The 16,770-nt window shown below is 42.0% G+C and overlaps 1 protein-coding gene and 1 long non-coding RNA gene across 3 annotated transcripts; both read left to right on the top strand.

The window, feature by feature from the left end:
- Positions 1-76: 76 nt before the first annotated feature.
- LOC124262338 (putative serine protease K12H4.7) lies at positions 77-16,025 on the top strand. Its single transcript, XM_046696829.1, is given in 12 exon segments — positions 77-389; positions 2,694-2,875; positions 3,532-3,650; positions 3,653-3,667; positions 6,141-6,189; positions 6,191-6,234; positions 7,949-8,084; positions 9,642-9,786; positions 11,245-11,443; positions 12,227-12,320; positions 14,474-14,682; positions 15,330-16,025. Coding segments are annotated over 12 exon segments (1,512 nt in total). The 5' UTR covers positions 77-176; the 3' UTR covers positions 15,437-16,025.
- On the top strand, positions 9,797-10,826 carry LOC124262339. Of its 2 annotated transcripts, none has more exons than XR_006894559.1 (3): positions 9,797-9,943; positions 10,015-10,203; positions 10,385-10,826. It is a non-coding gene; the product is annotated as an uncharacterized LOC124262339 (long non-coding RNA). The 2 variants fall into 2 exon arrangements; XR_006894558.1 differs by having other exon boundaries at positions 9,797-9,975.
- Positions 16,026-16,770: the final 745 nt, after the last annotated feature.

Here is a 16,770-nt window from a genome sequence, read left to right as displayed (position 1 = left end):
ACCCCAGCGCGTAACCTTGCAATCTTGTTATAGAGAGAGCTCCCCGAAATAAATGTCGTTGTGGGGAGCTTGAGATTTTGTCATATGACCGTCACGTGAACGATCTCTTATCACATGAGTGGGTCGGCCCAACTGATAATCATCGTCGAAAGAGAGCAGACGTGATTTTAATCAACATGGGAAGACTGACAACGATTGTAGTGGTAGGTTTGGCGTGCCTTCATATATCGGCTGCTTACGTACCGAGATTTCTTAATGGAAGACCAAGAGGTGGAATGGTTGGTCGTCCAGCGTCCAAAAGAGTCTCCACTGACCCCCTCCCACCCGACATGTGGATGGAACAAACATTAGACCACTTCAATGATGCCAACACTCAGACATGGCAGCAGGTAATGTATAGAGACACTTATAGTTTCCAAAAGCGTGATTACCTCCCTTTGATCGAAAGAAATTTTGAAAAACCTAAACGGGGAGTAGCAGAAAATGTCTATCATAAAATTGATCATAGAATATGTTGACCACAAAATAAATATTGCTATGAGATATAGACATAGCGCAGCAAACTGTGGGACCCCATCATTGCAGGGTCATATCTTGACTGTAGGACCCAATCGTAGCTGGGTCATGTCTTGACTGTAGGACCCCATCATGGCAGGGTCATATCTTGACTGTAGGACCCTATCACAGCAGGGTCATATCTTGACTGTAGGACCCCATCATTGCAGGGTCATATCTTGACTGCAGGACCCCATCGTAGCAGGGTCATGTCTTGACTGTAGGACCCCATCATTGCAGGGTCATATCTTGACTGTAGGACCCCATCGTAGCAGGGTCATATCTTGACTGTAGGACCCCATCATTGCAGGGTCATATCTTGACTGCAGGACCCCATCGCAGCAGGGTCATGTCTTGACTGTAGGACCCTATCGTAGCAGGGTCATATCTTGACTGTAGGACCCCATCGTCGCAGGGTCATGTCTTGACTGTAGCACCCTATCGCAGCAGGGTCATGTCTTGACTGTAGGACCCTATCGCAGCAGGGTCATATCTTGACTGTAGGACCCCATCATGGCAGGGTCATATCTTGACTGTAGGACCCCATCATAGCAGGGCCATGTCTTGACTGTAGGACCCTATCGCAGCAGGGTCATATCTTGACTGTAGGACTCCATCGTAGCAGGGTCATATCTTGACAGTAGGACCCCATCATAGCAGGGTCATATCTTGACTGTAGGACCCTATCGCAGCAGGGTCATATCTTGACTGTAGGACTCCATCGTAGCAGGGTCATATCTTGACTGTAGGACCCCATCGTAGCAGAGTCATGTCTTGACTGTAGGACCCCATCATTGCAGAGTCATATATTGACTGTAGGGACCCCATCGCAGCAGGGGGTCATGTCTTGACTGTAGGACTCCATCGTAGCAGGGTCATATCTTGACTGTAGGACCCCATCATCGCAGCAGGGTCATGTCTTGACTGTAGGACCCTATCGCAGCAGGGTCATATCTTGACTGTAGGACCCCATCGTAGCAGGGTCATATCTTGACTGTAGGACCCCATCGTAGCAGGGTCATGTCTTGACTGTAGGACCCCATCATGGCAGGGTCATATCTTGACTGTAGGACCCCATCGTAGCAGCAGGGTCATGTCTTGACTGTAGGACCCTATCATAGCAGGGTCATATCTTGACTGTAGGACCCTATCGCAGCAGGGTCATATCTTGACTGTAGGACTCCATCGTAGCAGGGTCATATCTTGACTGTAGGACCCCATCGTAGCAGAGTCATGTCTTGAGTCATGTCTTGACTGTAGGACCCCATCATGGCAGGGTCATATATTGACTGTAGGACCCCATCGCAGCAGGGTCATGTCTTGACTGTAGGACCCCATCATTGCAGGGTCATGTCTTGACTGTAGGACCCCATCGTAGCAGGGTCATATCTTGACTGTAGGACCCCATCGCAGCAGGGTCATATCTTGACTGTAGGACCCCATCGTAGCAGGGTCATATCTTGACTGTAGGACCCCATCATTGCAGGGCCATGTCTTGACTGTAGGACCCCATCGTAGCAGGGTCATATCTTGACTGTAGGACTCCATCGTAGCAGGGTCATGTCTTGACTGTAGGACCCCATCATAGCAGGGTCATATCTTGACTGTAGGACCCCATCGTAGCAGGGCCATATCTTGACTGTAGGACCCTATCGCAGCAGGTCATGTGTTTGACTGTAGGACCCTATCATAGCAGGGTCATATCTTGACTGTAGGACCCTATCGCAGGGTCATAGTCTTGACTGTAGGACCCCATCTTGACTGTAGGACTCCATCGTAGCAGGGTCATATCTTGACTGTAGGACCCCATCAAAGCAGGGTCATATCTTGACTGTAGGACCCCATCGTAGCAGGGTCATATCTTGACTGTAGGACCCCATCACAGCAGGGTCATATCTTGACTGTAGGACCCCATCAAAGCAGGGTCATGTCTTGACTGTAGGACCGTATAATGAAAAACGGCGTACAACCATACTCACTCACACTCATGTGTTTGTTTGTCACGTTGAAGGCATGGTGTCGATTTCCCACATGATTACAAAGTGTGAAGCCTATTTCTGGTGTTGTCAGTCGTGATATTGCTGGAATATTGTTTAAAGTTGTGTAAGACTAAACTCCCTCGTTTACTTTGGTTTCAGAGATATTTTGTGAATGAAAAGAACTTCAAGCCAGGGGGACCTGTGTTCTTGATGATTGGTGGAGAAGGGACGGCCGACCCCATATGGATGGTGGAGGGAATGTGGGTAGAATACGCCAAGACTTACAACGCCATGTGTTTCCAGCTGGAACATCGCTTCTACGGCAAGAGTCATCCCACACCGTATGTTTCCATTCATATTCACCCGTGAAGATTCGGGTTAAAACTAGTCTTCAGCAACCCATGCTTGTCGTAAGATGCGATTAATGGGATCGGGTGGTCAGGCTCGCTGACTTGCTTGACACATGTCATCTTATTCAAGTTGTGTAGATTGATGCTCATGCTGTTGATCACTGGGTTGTCTGGACTCAATTTATTGCAGACTGCTGCCATATAGCTGTAATATTGCTGAGTCAGCATTAAACACCAACCAACCAACCATTCATATTCTGTCATATCCTTTAAATGTCTGAGCTATGACATGTATCACGTCTATTTGAGAAGGGTGAGGTTGATGGCCATTTTAACTGCATTGCAGGACTTTAATATGAAGGTGAAAGGTTTCTGACCATTGTCCACATTATATGACATTCATACAACAGTGAATGAACTAGGAACTGGATGACAGAGACATTTTGCCACCCATTTAAAAAATCAAGGATTCATCAAATGCAGAACACAGAACTAAAGCATTTTTTTTGGATGAAATCCTTCTTTTTTAATTTCAGATTTCTGTACATCAAAAGTGTGATTAAATTTCATTGCCATGATCACTGTTGCCTCAGTAGCTAAACTTTTAGTTTAAGATTTAAAAAAATATGCTGTTACCATGGTTACAGAGACATCAGCGATGAGAGTCTGCAATATTTGAGCAGTGAGCAAGCTCTTGCTGATCTAGCAGCTTTCATTCAGTTTGCCAAGTCCAAGTTCAACCTGGCTGACAACAAATGGATATCATTCGAGGATCTTATCCAGGTTTGTGCTGGGATTATTCCACAGGCAGACTGTAGCACAAATAGGGCTGCACAACACAGAGAAAAATGACCAGTCTGTTTATATGCAAGCTATCCACAGGCAGACTGTAAGCGTAGCAAAGGACCAGTCTGTCTATATGCAACGCATTTCCTCGCCTCGGTTCGAAAAATATCTTTAATATCAAATGAAATATCCTCACCATCAGAGGTAGACACCCATTGCCTCACAGGGTAGTGCTCTCAGATTTCCAACCTACATATAATAATTACTCAATTAATATTACTCAACAATATATTCAATTCAACATTTTAAGCACCACTCGTGGCACGTCAAATCGTTCTTCGCCTCCATTACCCCTGCCAGCTTTCGGGTTCAACGGAATGAAGGAACAAGAATAAACAGAAAGTAAAAAGAAATATCCTGTTGCATAATTTTACCATTAAACTGTTGGAGATTATTTTTCTTATCTGTCGTCGTTATTGTTAGAATTTTTGTAACATTTATTCTAAGAAAGAAACACTTCTGGCGCAGTGGACGAATGAAGCAGGGAAGGTAACTCTGCAAGTATTCCATATGGCGGACATGTAATTCAACAAGTATATGAAAATAGCACCATTCTTCTACAACTGCGACAATACATAGTCATACACCAAAGTTACTGCATCGCTGGCTGTCCATACGGCTTCAATAACAGAATCTGGAACCGCACTATCTGTGCAAACAAGGACTCACTATGCAAATCAAAAAAGTGTTACACGTTTTAGGATAATTTATCAGTGAAAGTAAACTATTCAATCAAAGAAGTTTAATTAGATGTGTAGTCGTGTCAAAGATAAAGGTGTTTAGAAATATACAAAGTACAATATAATAAATTCACTGTGCAAGATGTGATGAATTGTCACATCCCTCTGGCCTGTGGCTGAGGTACTATGATCTATGATCGCATGGGACTCTGGCAGGCCTACCAAAGAAAACTTTCCCACTGTGCAGAAAAACACAGAAAAGCCCACAATAATCGTGGAAATAGCAACATAAACATAATACCTCGCTACTGACTGACTGACTGACTGAGTTTGGTTTTACCGCTTTTAGCAATATTCCAGCAACATCACAGCGGGGACACCAGAAATGGACTTCACACATTGTGCCCATGTGGGGATTCGAACCCGGTCTTCGGCGTGACAAGCCAACGCTTTAACCACTGGGCTACCCCACCGCTACTGAAACAGTGAAAACGGCAACTTTAAATCGCTAACACTGCATCATAAAACGAGGAGCCCGCAACTTGGATTTTGCCCATGCACACATGGAAGAGGAAGTCTACGACCACATGTTGACATTTACATTACTTTTTTAAGTATTTCTGTTGTGTAATTTGGCATAAATCATCATGATACTTGTGTGCACACTTGTTTAGTTTACTTTCCATTCAGAGTATGAAACAATTGACAGCAATTGTTTCAACAGCAATTGTTTCAACATATTTAATTCTTTTTTACTGTGAGGCGATTCACAGTTGCTTGGAAATTGGAAAGAAGCCCGATCGTGAATGCGCATGCGCAGTAGAGGCCATAGTTCGCTGATAACTATGAAAACTATGAAAATGTTGCAGTTTCATAGTTTTTCGTTGCAGTTTTTACTGTTTCAGTAGCGAGGCAATGTGTTTATGTTGCTATTTCCACGATTAATGTGGGCTTTTCTGCGTTTTTCTGCACAGTGGGAAAGTTTTCTTTGGTAGGCCTGTCTGGGTAGGAGAGTGACTTCATGAGAGTGGCTTGCTTTTTATTATGCCCCCGGCATGTAACACGGGGGGATATAGTCGATGCCTCGTCTGTCTGTCCGTCCGTCCGTAATCAGTTTGTTTCCAGAGCATAACTCAAAAACCAATCAATATTTTTCAACAAAACTTGGTAGATATATCAAACAGATCCTTAAGTGGTGCCTTTTGCTATTTACAGATTTTTAGCATTTATATTTTTTATTATTTCTATGGAAAACGATTTGGCCTTAGTCCCAAAATGGAGGGGTGGGTTTCATTTCTGGAGCACAACTGGAAAACTTCTTAATATCTTTCAGCAACACTTGGCTGATATGTGAGGCATATGCCAAAGTGGTGCCTTTGCTATTTGGCATATCTTTTTTCAACAGTTTCCATGGAAACAATTTGGACTAAGTCCCAAAAGGGAGGGGTGGGCTTCATTTCCGTGCACAACTTGAAAAGCTGCTTCAGTATCTTCAACAGAACTTGGTAGAACTTGGTTGAAATGGTGCCTTTTGCTATTTACAGATTTTGGCATTTATATTTCATGATTTCCATTGAAATGGTTTGGACTTGGTTTAAGAAAAGTCGAGCTGGACTTCAAGTAACTGTCTGATGATTTGTTCTTTCAAATATGTGGGGGCCGGGGATATGTCATCTCTGATGACTCTTGTTTAAATTGCTACTCAAATTCTGGTATTGTTTTGTCCACAGGGTCGCTGTCAGGATGGCTGAGAATGAAGTACCCACATCTCATCACAGGCTGTAGCAACAAGTGCCCCTGTGTTAGCTCAGCTCAACTTCATCAGTAAGTATCTGTGACACATTTCCTTCCCCTTCAGAAGTCGTAGGTCTTCAGCAACCTATTCTTGCTGTACAGGTCGACAACAATCACCAATTGGTTTGGTTCGGTTCGTTTGATGCTTGTCCTTATCCTGACTCATGCTATATGCTTATCGCCTATGAGTCAGGATAAGTATAAAATATCAATTTTATCATAACTATTACATCATTAATTGTAGTCCTATGACTTTGTTGTAACAAGTGAGTGAGTTTAGTTTAACGCCGCTTTTGGAGATATTCCAGCAGTATCATGGCGGGGGAACCTGAAATGGGCTTCACACGTTGTACCCATGTGGGGAATCGAACCTGGGTCTTTGTCGAGTGAACGCTTAAACCACCAGGCTACCCCACTGCCCCTGTTGTAGCAAGACCATTATTTGTAGGCTTCTTTGAAATAGCTTGAATAGTGTGGCCTTAAATTGAAACAGATATGACACATACTACGGCTGCAACGAATCCAGTGGGAATTGAACATGATACATTTTGCGAAAATGAATATTGGGGTAACGATTACCATAACAAGTCAGTAGTTGATCTGTTGTTTTCTTATATTTAGTACCCAAGGAAATCCGGGTGAGAATTTAATGAGTGGCGACAAAGGGGATTGTGTGGTCGGACTCGCTGACTTGGTGGACACATGTCATCGTATCCCAACTAAGTTAATTCAATGCTCATGATGTTGATCACTGGATTGTCTGGACCAGACTCGATTTTTTACAGATAGCTAGAATATTGCTGAGTGCGGCGTTAAACAAGAAGCCAACCAACCTTATATGTAGTGAAACAGTATCAAAATAATATTTTACCTCTTTAAACCATGTTGATAGTGCAGTCAATGACCAAAATGATCACGTATTGTCAAGCTGTTGACTGTTTACCTGCTTGTCTCAGGTATAGTTATTTTGCATCTCGCTTTGATAAATAACACCCAAATTAAAGTATAAACATTCACTTTTATCAAATTCATGAATAATGGATTCAATTGATAGTGAATAAGGAATTGAATTTATGAAGGAATACAGTTAATCACTGATTCACCGAATACATGATTTAATCGTAGCAATCTTATTATTTATCAATAAAGAAATTCAAAGAATTTAGCCTGAAGTTATTCTGTATTGCAAAGATCATACATGAGATATGAACATTATGTCATGCAAACCTTTGCGTACTGTATATGACCTTAGATAAGGCAAATCTTTAGGACAAAAAATGTCTGCAAGGGTGGAAATAACTTTAAAATCGCTAATGTACTCCGGTACAGTGGCACATGTAAAATCACTTGCCCTGATAATTTTTCCACTATACCGGCCGTTTTCTTGTTGATTCATTAAATAAACAACATAACTAACATTGGAAATCAACTGGACACTGGTTCAGTGTGATTTACAAATTTGCTTGCCCGACAGAAAAAAACACTGGACTCGGGCATCGGGCAATGGGTTATTTCCACCCCTGGTCTGTAGAAGAGGTTACAGGTTACAGATTCATCAAACTTGATGATAAGATAACGACATTGTATCACTTTACGTGAACTAACAAGACAAACACGACTTTGTCAGTGACAATGTTAAATTTGCTTATAACATTGTAATGCTTAGTTTGTCACTTTGAGTTATGACATCACTTTGGGTAACACTATCCTTGATATGATTTGTATGCTGTGTGCTGTGTGGCAGACTACCTGGCTGTGGTGCGTGATTCGCTGTCGACGACGGGGCCTGGGTGTAACGAGAACATCCTGGAGGCTACGGAGGAGGTGGAACTGAGGCTGCAGACACAGCCTGGCCGGGATGAACTCAAGAAGCTCTTCAAGTAGGTCACTGCTGGTCTCTCGGGCCATTGTAACTATTGATCCTTGGGGTCATTCAACTGATGAACCACAGAGCCATGTAATTATTGATCCTTGGGGTCATTCAACTGATGATCCACAGGGCCATGTAACTGTTGATGCTTGAGTCATTCAACTGATTAATCACAGAGCCATGTAACTGTTGGTTCTTTGGGCCATAAAACTGTTCTTTGGGGCATGTAACTGCTTATCCTTTGGGACATATAGCTGATGGTTCTTTTGGCCATATAACTGTTGGTTCTTTGGGGCTTGTAACTGTTCTTTGGGCCATATAACTGTTGGTTCTTTGGGGCTTGTAACTATTCTTTGGGGCATGTAACTAATGGTTCTTTGGGCCATATAACTGTTGATCCTTTGGGCCATGTAACTGATGGTTCTTTGGGCCATATAACTGTTGGTTCTTTGGGCCATATAACTGTTTTTTGGGGCATGTAACTTATGGTCCTTTGGGCCATACAACTGTTGGTTATTTGGGCCATACAACTGTTGGTTATTTGGACCATATAACTGTTCTTTGGGGGATATAACTGATGGTTCTTTGGGCCATATAACTGTTGATCATTTGGGCCATGTAACTGATGGTTCTTTGGGCCATATAACTGTTGGTTCTTTGGGCCATATAACTGTTTGTTCTTTGGGGCTTGTAACTGTTCTTTGGGGCATGTAACTTATGGTCCTTTGGGCCATATAACTATTGGTTCTTTGGGCCATATAACTGTTCTTTTGGGCATGTAACTTATGGTCCTTTGGGCCATATAACTGTTGGTTCTTTGGGCCATATAACTGGACTTTGGGGCATATAACTGACGGTTCTTTGGGCCATGTAACTGATGATTCTTTGGACCATGTAACTGACGAGCCTTTGTGCTATTTAACTTATTATCCTTTGAGCCATGTACCTGAGCGTTCTTTGGGCCATGTAACTGATTGTTATTTTGGCCATTTGACTGGTGATCCTTTTGGACATTTAACTGATGATGCTTTATGCCATTTAACAATTCACCCTTCCGGCTGTTTAACCAATGCTTCTTTTGGCCATTTAGCTGATGATGCTTTTATGCCATTTAACAATTCACCCTTCCGGCTGTTTAACCAATGCTTCTTTGGCCATTTAGCTGATGATGCTTTATGCCATTTAACAATTCACCCTTCCGGGCTGTTTAACCAATGCTTCTTTGGCCATTTAGCTGATGATGCTTTATGCCATTTAACAATTCACCCTTCCGGCTGTTTAACCAATGCTTCTTTTGGCCATTTAGCTGATGATGCTTTTGGTCTTGTTCTCAGAGATCCTTCCTCTTGTTCTTAAACTGTTCATGCCACCTTTACGCTTTCATTATTAGTAGGTCCCTCAGACACAACTGTGTTTGATTGTGTTTGGGGGAGTTAATATACAATGCTACATGATTAAGAAGGTCTGGGTTTTGAAAAAGTAAATTATCACCCCGATTCCCAAGCCAGGGCACTTAGATTTGAATCCTATTTAATACCCAGCTGAGATAAGGTTTGTTCTGTCTTAGTCTGTGTGGTCAGTGACATTGACGGTGTTTGAGCAACGCAAGAAGACATAAGGGTGTTTGAGGTCAAACAACAAGGATGTACCAGACCTTGGCTGGCAACTTTGAAGGTGTAGTGCAGTACAACAAGGACAACCGGGCATTTGAGGTCAGTACAACAAGGACAACCGGACATTTGAGGTCAGTACAACAAGGGCAACCGAGTGTTTGAGGTCAGTACAAGGACATCAGGGTGTTTGAGGTCAGTACAAGAAGGACATCAGGGTGTTTGAGGTCAGTACAACAAGGATATGAGGGTGTTTGAGGTCAGTACAACAAGGATATGAGGGTGTTTGAGGTCAGTACAACAAGGATATGTTTGAGGTCAGTGTTTGAGGTCAGTACAAGGACATGAGGGTGTTTGAGGTCAGTGCAACAAGGATATGAGGGTGTTTGAGGTCAGTACAACAAGGATATGAGGGTGTTTGAGGTCAGTACAACAAGGATATGAGGGTGTTTGAGGTCAGTGCAACAAGGACATAAGGGTGTTTGAGGTCAGTGCAACAAGGATATGAGGGTGTTTGAGGTCAGTACAACAAGGACATATGAGGGTGTTTGAGGTCAGGTGTTTGAGGTCAGTACAAGGAAGGACATAAGGGTGTTTGAGGTCAGTGCAACAAGGATATGAGGGTGTTTGAGGTCAGTACAACATATGAGGGTGTTTGAGGTCGCAACAAGTCAGTAAGAAGGACATAAGGGTGTTTGAGGTCAGTACAACAAGGATATGAGGGTGTTTGAGGTCAGTACAACAAGGATATGAGGGTGTTTGAGGTCAGTGCAACAAGGACATAAGGGTGTTTGAGGTCAGTACAACAAGGATATGAGGGTGTTTGAGGTCAGTAACAAGGACATAAGGGTGTTTGAGGTCAGTACAACAAGGATATGAGGGTGTTTGAGGTCAGTGCAACAAGGATATGAGGGTGTTTGAGGTCAGTACAAGAAGGACATAAGGGTGTCTGAGGTCAGTGCAACAAGGACAACTGGGCATCTCAGGTCAGTACAGCAATAACAACATGATGTAATGGCTGTATTGTTGCAGAGTGGAGTGGGTTCTAAGATCACCATGGCAACAAGATACAGTGGCTGCATTGTTGCAGGGGTCAGTTGGGTCCAAGATAACCATGGCAGCATGGTGTATTGGCTGTATTGTTGCAGGGTGGAGTGGGTACCAAGGTTACCATGGCAATGTGATGTATCGGCTGTATTGTTGCAGGGTGGAGTGGCTGCCAAGATTACCATGGCAACATGATGTATTGACTGTATTGGTTCAGGGGAGAGTGTGTACCAAGATCACCATGGCAACATGAATTATTCACAGGGTATTGTTGCAGGGTGGAGTGGGTTCCAAGATTACCATGGCAACATGATGTATTGACTGTATTGGTTCAGGGGAGAGTGTGTACCAAGATCACCATGGCAACATGAATTATTCACAGGGTATTGTTGCAGGGTGGAGTGGGTTCCAAGATTACCATGGCAACATGACGTATTGACTGTATTGGTTCAGGGGAGAGTGTGTCCTAAGATCACCATGGCAGCATGAATTATTCACAGGGTATTGTTGCAGGGTGGAGTGGGTGCCAACATCACATTGGACACACTGTGCGGCTTAATGACCGACGCCTCCATCACTCCCATTGAGCGCTATGCCAATGTCAACAACCTCCTCATGACCACATACAAGCAGAAGTGTGTTGACTTTGTCTACTCCAAGATGATCGATGACTTGAAGAAGGTTGATTGGAACAGCAGTGCTTCAGAGGGAGGTGAGCAAATACATCATCATCATCATCATCATCATCATCATCATCATCATCATCATCATCGTCATCATCATCATCACAAAATTATAGACATAACCTTCTAGCTCCATGGAAGGAATATCTTTATGATGGAAAGGACATCTGTATGTCCATAAAACAACAGGCACTGACAAATGCCATTTTATTTTTACTTATCTCAATATTTGATTAGTTTGAATCATCTGATTTGATCACTGCATCTACTCAGAAGTCAAGGGCAGGTAGTTTAAGCTCTGAAGCTCTGAGCTTTAGAAACCCTGGAAATGTAGAGTTGGTCATTTATAGAAAAATACTACATATCACCTATCCTCAGTGATCCAGTTGAAATAAACTATATATTGATGCCTGTCATATTTTTGCCCAAATTGTTACTGACATCCTCTGAGTCTCAAAGAATTGTTCTAAGGTCTAGTGACTGCGTAAAAAAGTACTTTTCTGTAAGTGTGGGCTTCTGAGTAGAGGGCAGACATCAGATCTGCTGATTCCTAGATTACAACCATAAGTCCAGATATGCAAAGAACATTTTTATTTCGAGATGTGTAACAGCTGGTTTGAGATGCGTAATTCAGTATGGATTTGTTGATTTTCTGTTCCCAACCTGTCTCGACGAAAGGATGAACAAAGGTTGGTGGTTCGGCTTTCGTACAGGACATACCATTTTTGACATTGGCTTATCTATGAGATCTGCTTTTCTATGGTCATAAAAAGTAATTCTTTCTGTCAGTTAAAGTCCATTTTCACATCCAGGTCGCCAGTGGACTTACCAGACATGTACAGAGTTTGGCTTCTTCCAGTCTTCAGATTTAGACAATCAGCCATTTGGCCATGGTTTCCCTGTCAGGTGGGTACATAGATACTACACAGCAAGGTCGATGGTGTCCGTGGTGATCCATAGCTAGTCGGAAGAGGTGGATTTAGCATCAAATAGTATTATGTTGAAATGCGTAAATACTTCAAGTCATCCAAGGTTCAGTACGTGCATGAAATGATGAACAACAAAGGAGTATGTACGGACCAAACGTATGCAACATAAGCTTGACACACACTTAAACTGATGTTGAAAGGAGCGCACCAAACTTATAATTTGAGACAATGTACGTCTACAAAACGTATACTTCGAGAGAATGTAAGTTCGACACAAACGTACAATGATGACTAAAGAAAGAGTATGCAGGAACCAAACGTACACTTCGAGAGAACATTAGTTCGACACAAAGGGAAAACGTTGACTATAGAAGGAGTGTGTATACTGGGACCAAACCTGTACTTTCAAAAAACTTATCATGAATTGAGACATTGTTTACAAAATGTGCATCTTTGTAAGTGTATGTGTATGTGAGATTGATTCATCAGATGGGCACAATGTGTTAAGCCCATTTCTGGTGTCCCCCGCCGTGATATTGCTGGAATATTGCTAAAAGCGGCGTAAAACCAAACTCAGTCAGTGATTCATCAGAAATATTGATAGTACAACGTGACCTTACTGACACAAGGGCTGTAACAAATACACCATTAAGCCTAACAAAATACACCATGAGGCCAATACACATGTATAGCAAGGAATATACATGTATTCATGAATACTTCATGGTTAATATCTAGAGATATAAATATCAAACATGTCATGTAATTGCTTAAGTTGAAATATTTAAATGATATTTTCTATAAAACAAAGCAATACATTGCAAACTATGTCTCTAATAGTCTACTGACAGTAGCATAAGGGGCCCACCAACTGCATGGCTTGGATATATTCTATATTTCATCTCACTTTATTAAACAAACAAGTTCCAAGTAAAAAGCACCATCTTAAACATAGTTGTAAATATTTTATTCGAGTGACCACGAATATTGAATAGAATTTATGAAGAGATATGGTTCGATATATGGAATAAGCGAGTGAATTGTAGCAGGACTAATGATCACTATTTACCAAAGTTGATGCATCATGGAATTTGCTCTCGTAGGGCATGGTCTTCATCAGCTGTGGAAGATCAGCAAATACGTCTTCAATCCTAAAATCACGACAACCCTAATAACTGTATCAAACCAACTTACATTGGAAGCTGTCAAAACCAACAGTTGTCCAATCCGGCAAGTTGTCTACACCAGCATAGGGGCGGTGGGTAGCCTAATGGTTAAAGCGTTGGCTCGTCACGCCAAAGACACGGGTTCGAATCCCCACATGGGCACAATGTGTGAAGCCCATTTCTGGTGTCCCCAGCCGTGATGTTGCTGGAATATTGCTAAAAGCGGCGTAAAACCAAAATTCAGTCAGTCTACACCAGCATAAAATCTCTGTCCCGTCCGTGGCTATTGCATGTATCATCCGGCAGCTGCCAATTCCAGATCTCGGCATATGGGTTTATACTGTAATCAGCGCTGTCTAATCCGGCGCGTGGCAAGGAGTCGGCTGGATGTGTATTGTGACCAATTAATATTGCGTTGAAACTACATGGTTGCAAACAAAGACATTTTAATCTTAGTTCAGCATGGGTATACTTGTACATGTAGCTGGTGAGTTGACATGTTTTATTGTGATACAACAATGTATATGAGAGTGACAATCTTGTTCACTTCTAGTCGGAGGTAACCATGTCATCTGTACATTCTGGCATGCTGTGTAAACCGGATTATTTCTGTAGTTTCGACAAGTGCCGGTTAAGACAACTTCCACTGTATTTCAAAATCCATTGATTGTAAAAATTATGTTCTTTTGCTCGAACCATGTCTCAATTAAGATTTGTTTGGTTGGTTTGTTGTTTTACACTGCACTCAGCAATATTCCAGCTATATGGCAGTGGTCTGTAAATTATCAAATCGGGACCAGACTGTCCAGTGATCAATAGCATGAGTTTTGATCTACCAACCCAGCAAGTCTGAGCACCGGTTCCCATTAGTTGCTGCTTACAACATCAGGGGTTGCTGAAGACGAATTCTATCCCGGATCTTCACAAGTGACAACTTGAGTAAACATGTCTTGTTTTGTTTCAGTTTTGCTGTGCAACAGTGTATGGACATCTTTGGCTCACAGTTCAACGCTGACCTCATACAGCATGGCATCAACCGCACCAACACCAACTATGGAGGCTATGGAATAAAAATTACCAAAGTTGTCTTCCCAAACGGTTCCATTGACCCCTGGCATGCTCTTGGAATTACATCAGACCTTGGACCTGATGCCACTGCCGTCTTTATAAACGGTAAACTAATTTCAGGGATTATTTATCTAACACTCCTATGTTTGTTGTATACAGAATCAAGCAAACGGTTGTAGGGGGTGGGGCAGAATTTTTAGTTTCAAACACTTGTATGAAATGTAAAATAGAATCTAATAAATATGTACACATGTTTAAGTTTCGTGTTAGGTATACAAAATACATGTTTGTTTATTTCATCGTTAATAACCTTATATCAACACTATCTAGTATCATATCAGGGCCCCATTTCACAAAGATATAGTAGCGCTATGACTGTTGTACCTCCTACACTATATCATAGACTTATGACAGTTGTAGCTACGATAGCTTTGTGAAAAGGGGCCCTGAATTATATATCTAGTTTCAGCGAGACAAAATCTTAACACTGTTATATAATGAGCAAAGTATACTGAACATGCCTTTTGGGAAATATTGTAATTAGTTCAATTATTTACAAACCGCTGACATATAGTTGGAATATTGCTGAAAACTCCACTCCACTCCACTCCACTCCACTCCACTCCACTCCACTCCACTCCACTCCACTCTGAAGCATTGCAATGGCTGTTTTCAGAATAGAACCCTTTTCACTCACACACCAATTAATTTCAATGCAGATTTAGGTTGAAACTGGCAATGTTCTGTTCCAGGAACTGCTCATTGTGCCAACATGTACCCTCCAAGAGACTCTGACCTGCCAGAATTGGTTCAAGCCAGAGCAACAATACAGAAGCTGATTGGTCAATGGCTAGAGTAGACACCGATACGAAAATAATGTTACACATTCCTTCAATCCAGTTGCTCAAACCTAACCTTTTAGTTGTAGATGTATAACATAATTTTGTTAAATAATGGAAGTTTATAGCATTATAGTTTTAGTAAGAGAGACACTTTTGTGCCATATTTTTGTCAGGAAATAGAATATTGATTTTAGACATAGTCAAGGTTTCCATGTAAAAATATACTAGTAAATCCCAATCAATCAATGCTTGTCATAAGAGGTCAATCTCATGACTTGGCCGATTGCATGTCATTACAAATATAATTGCTTGGATTGATGACTAGCAGTCACAGGATTGCCTTGTCCATCCTCAATCGTTCACAGACAGCTGTCGTTTCATTGGCATTTTACAGAGTGGGGCATTACGCAACTGAAACCAACAAACAATATTTTTATCATTGGTAAATATTGGCTATTCCAGACCAGACACTGCATCAGGTCAATGAATGTTTTAGCCTTGCTGTTATAGTCTTGTTTTTTAATCAAGTATAATGACGGTCTTTCAAGGATGTTTAATAAATGTACTATTTTTGTACAGTATTTTAATAAATTTTCATTTGTTTTATGTTTGCGTCCTTATACTTTATGTGCATTTTATGCACAGAGAAGATGTGATGCCTTGGAGTATGATTTTTTTCCATTTCTCCCACCAACCCCAGTTCTAGTTACCAGACTATGTTCCGTTTCTCTCACACTTATATCACATTGGGAGGTTATTTTATTCCATCTTCCTGGACACTGATATACAATGTTCATAGTTAGAAATAGTCTGTGTTCCTAGACACAGATGTTGTGTTCTCCCAGACACATCCTAGACACAGATGTTGTGTTCTCCCAGACACACCCTAGACACAGATGTTTTGTTCTCCCAGACACATCCTAGACACAGATGTTGTGTTCTCCCAGACACATCCTAGACACAGATGTTGTGTTCTCCCAGACACATCCTAGACACAGATGTTGTGTTCTCCCAGACACATCCTAGACACAGATGTTGTGTTCTCCCAGACACACCCTAAACACAGATGTTGTGTTCTCCAAGACACACCCTAGACACAGATGTTGTGTTCTCCCAGACACACCCTAGACACAGATGTTGTGTTCTCCCAGACACATCCTAGACACAGATGTTGTGTTCTCCCAGACACATGCTAGACACAGATGTTGTGTTCTCCCAGACACAGACACAGATGTTGTGTTCTCCCAGACACATCCTAGACACAGATGTTGTGTTCTCCCAGACACATGCTAGACACAGATGTTGTGTTCTCCCAGACACACCCTAGACACAGATGTTGTGTTCTCCCAGA

Source organism: Haliotis rubra, unplaced genomic scaffold, assembly GCF_003918875.1.
Source record: "Haliotis rubra isolate DU_JTF1 unplaced genomic scaffold, ASM391887v1 Scf831, whole genome shotgun sequence".
Classification (NCBI taxonomy): Eukaryota; Metazoa; Mollusca; class Gastropoda; order Lepetellida; family Haliotidae; genus Haliotis; species Haliotis rubra.
The sequence above is the reverse complement of the archived record's forward strand: the minus strand, read 5'-3'. Positions and strand labels throughout refer to the sequence as shown.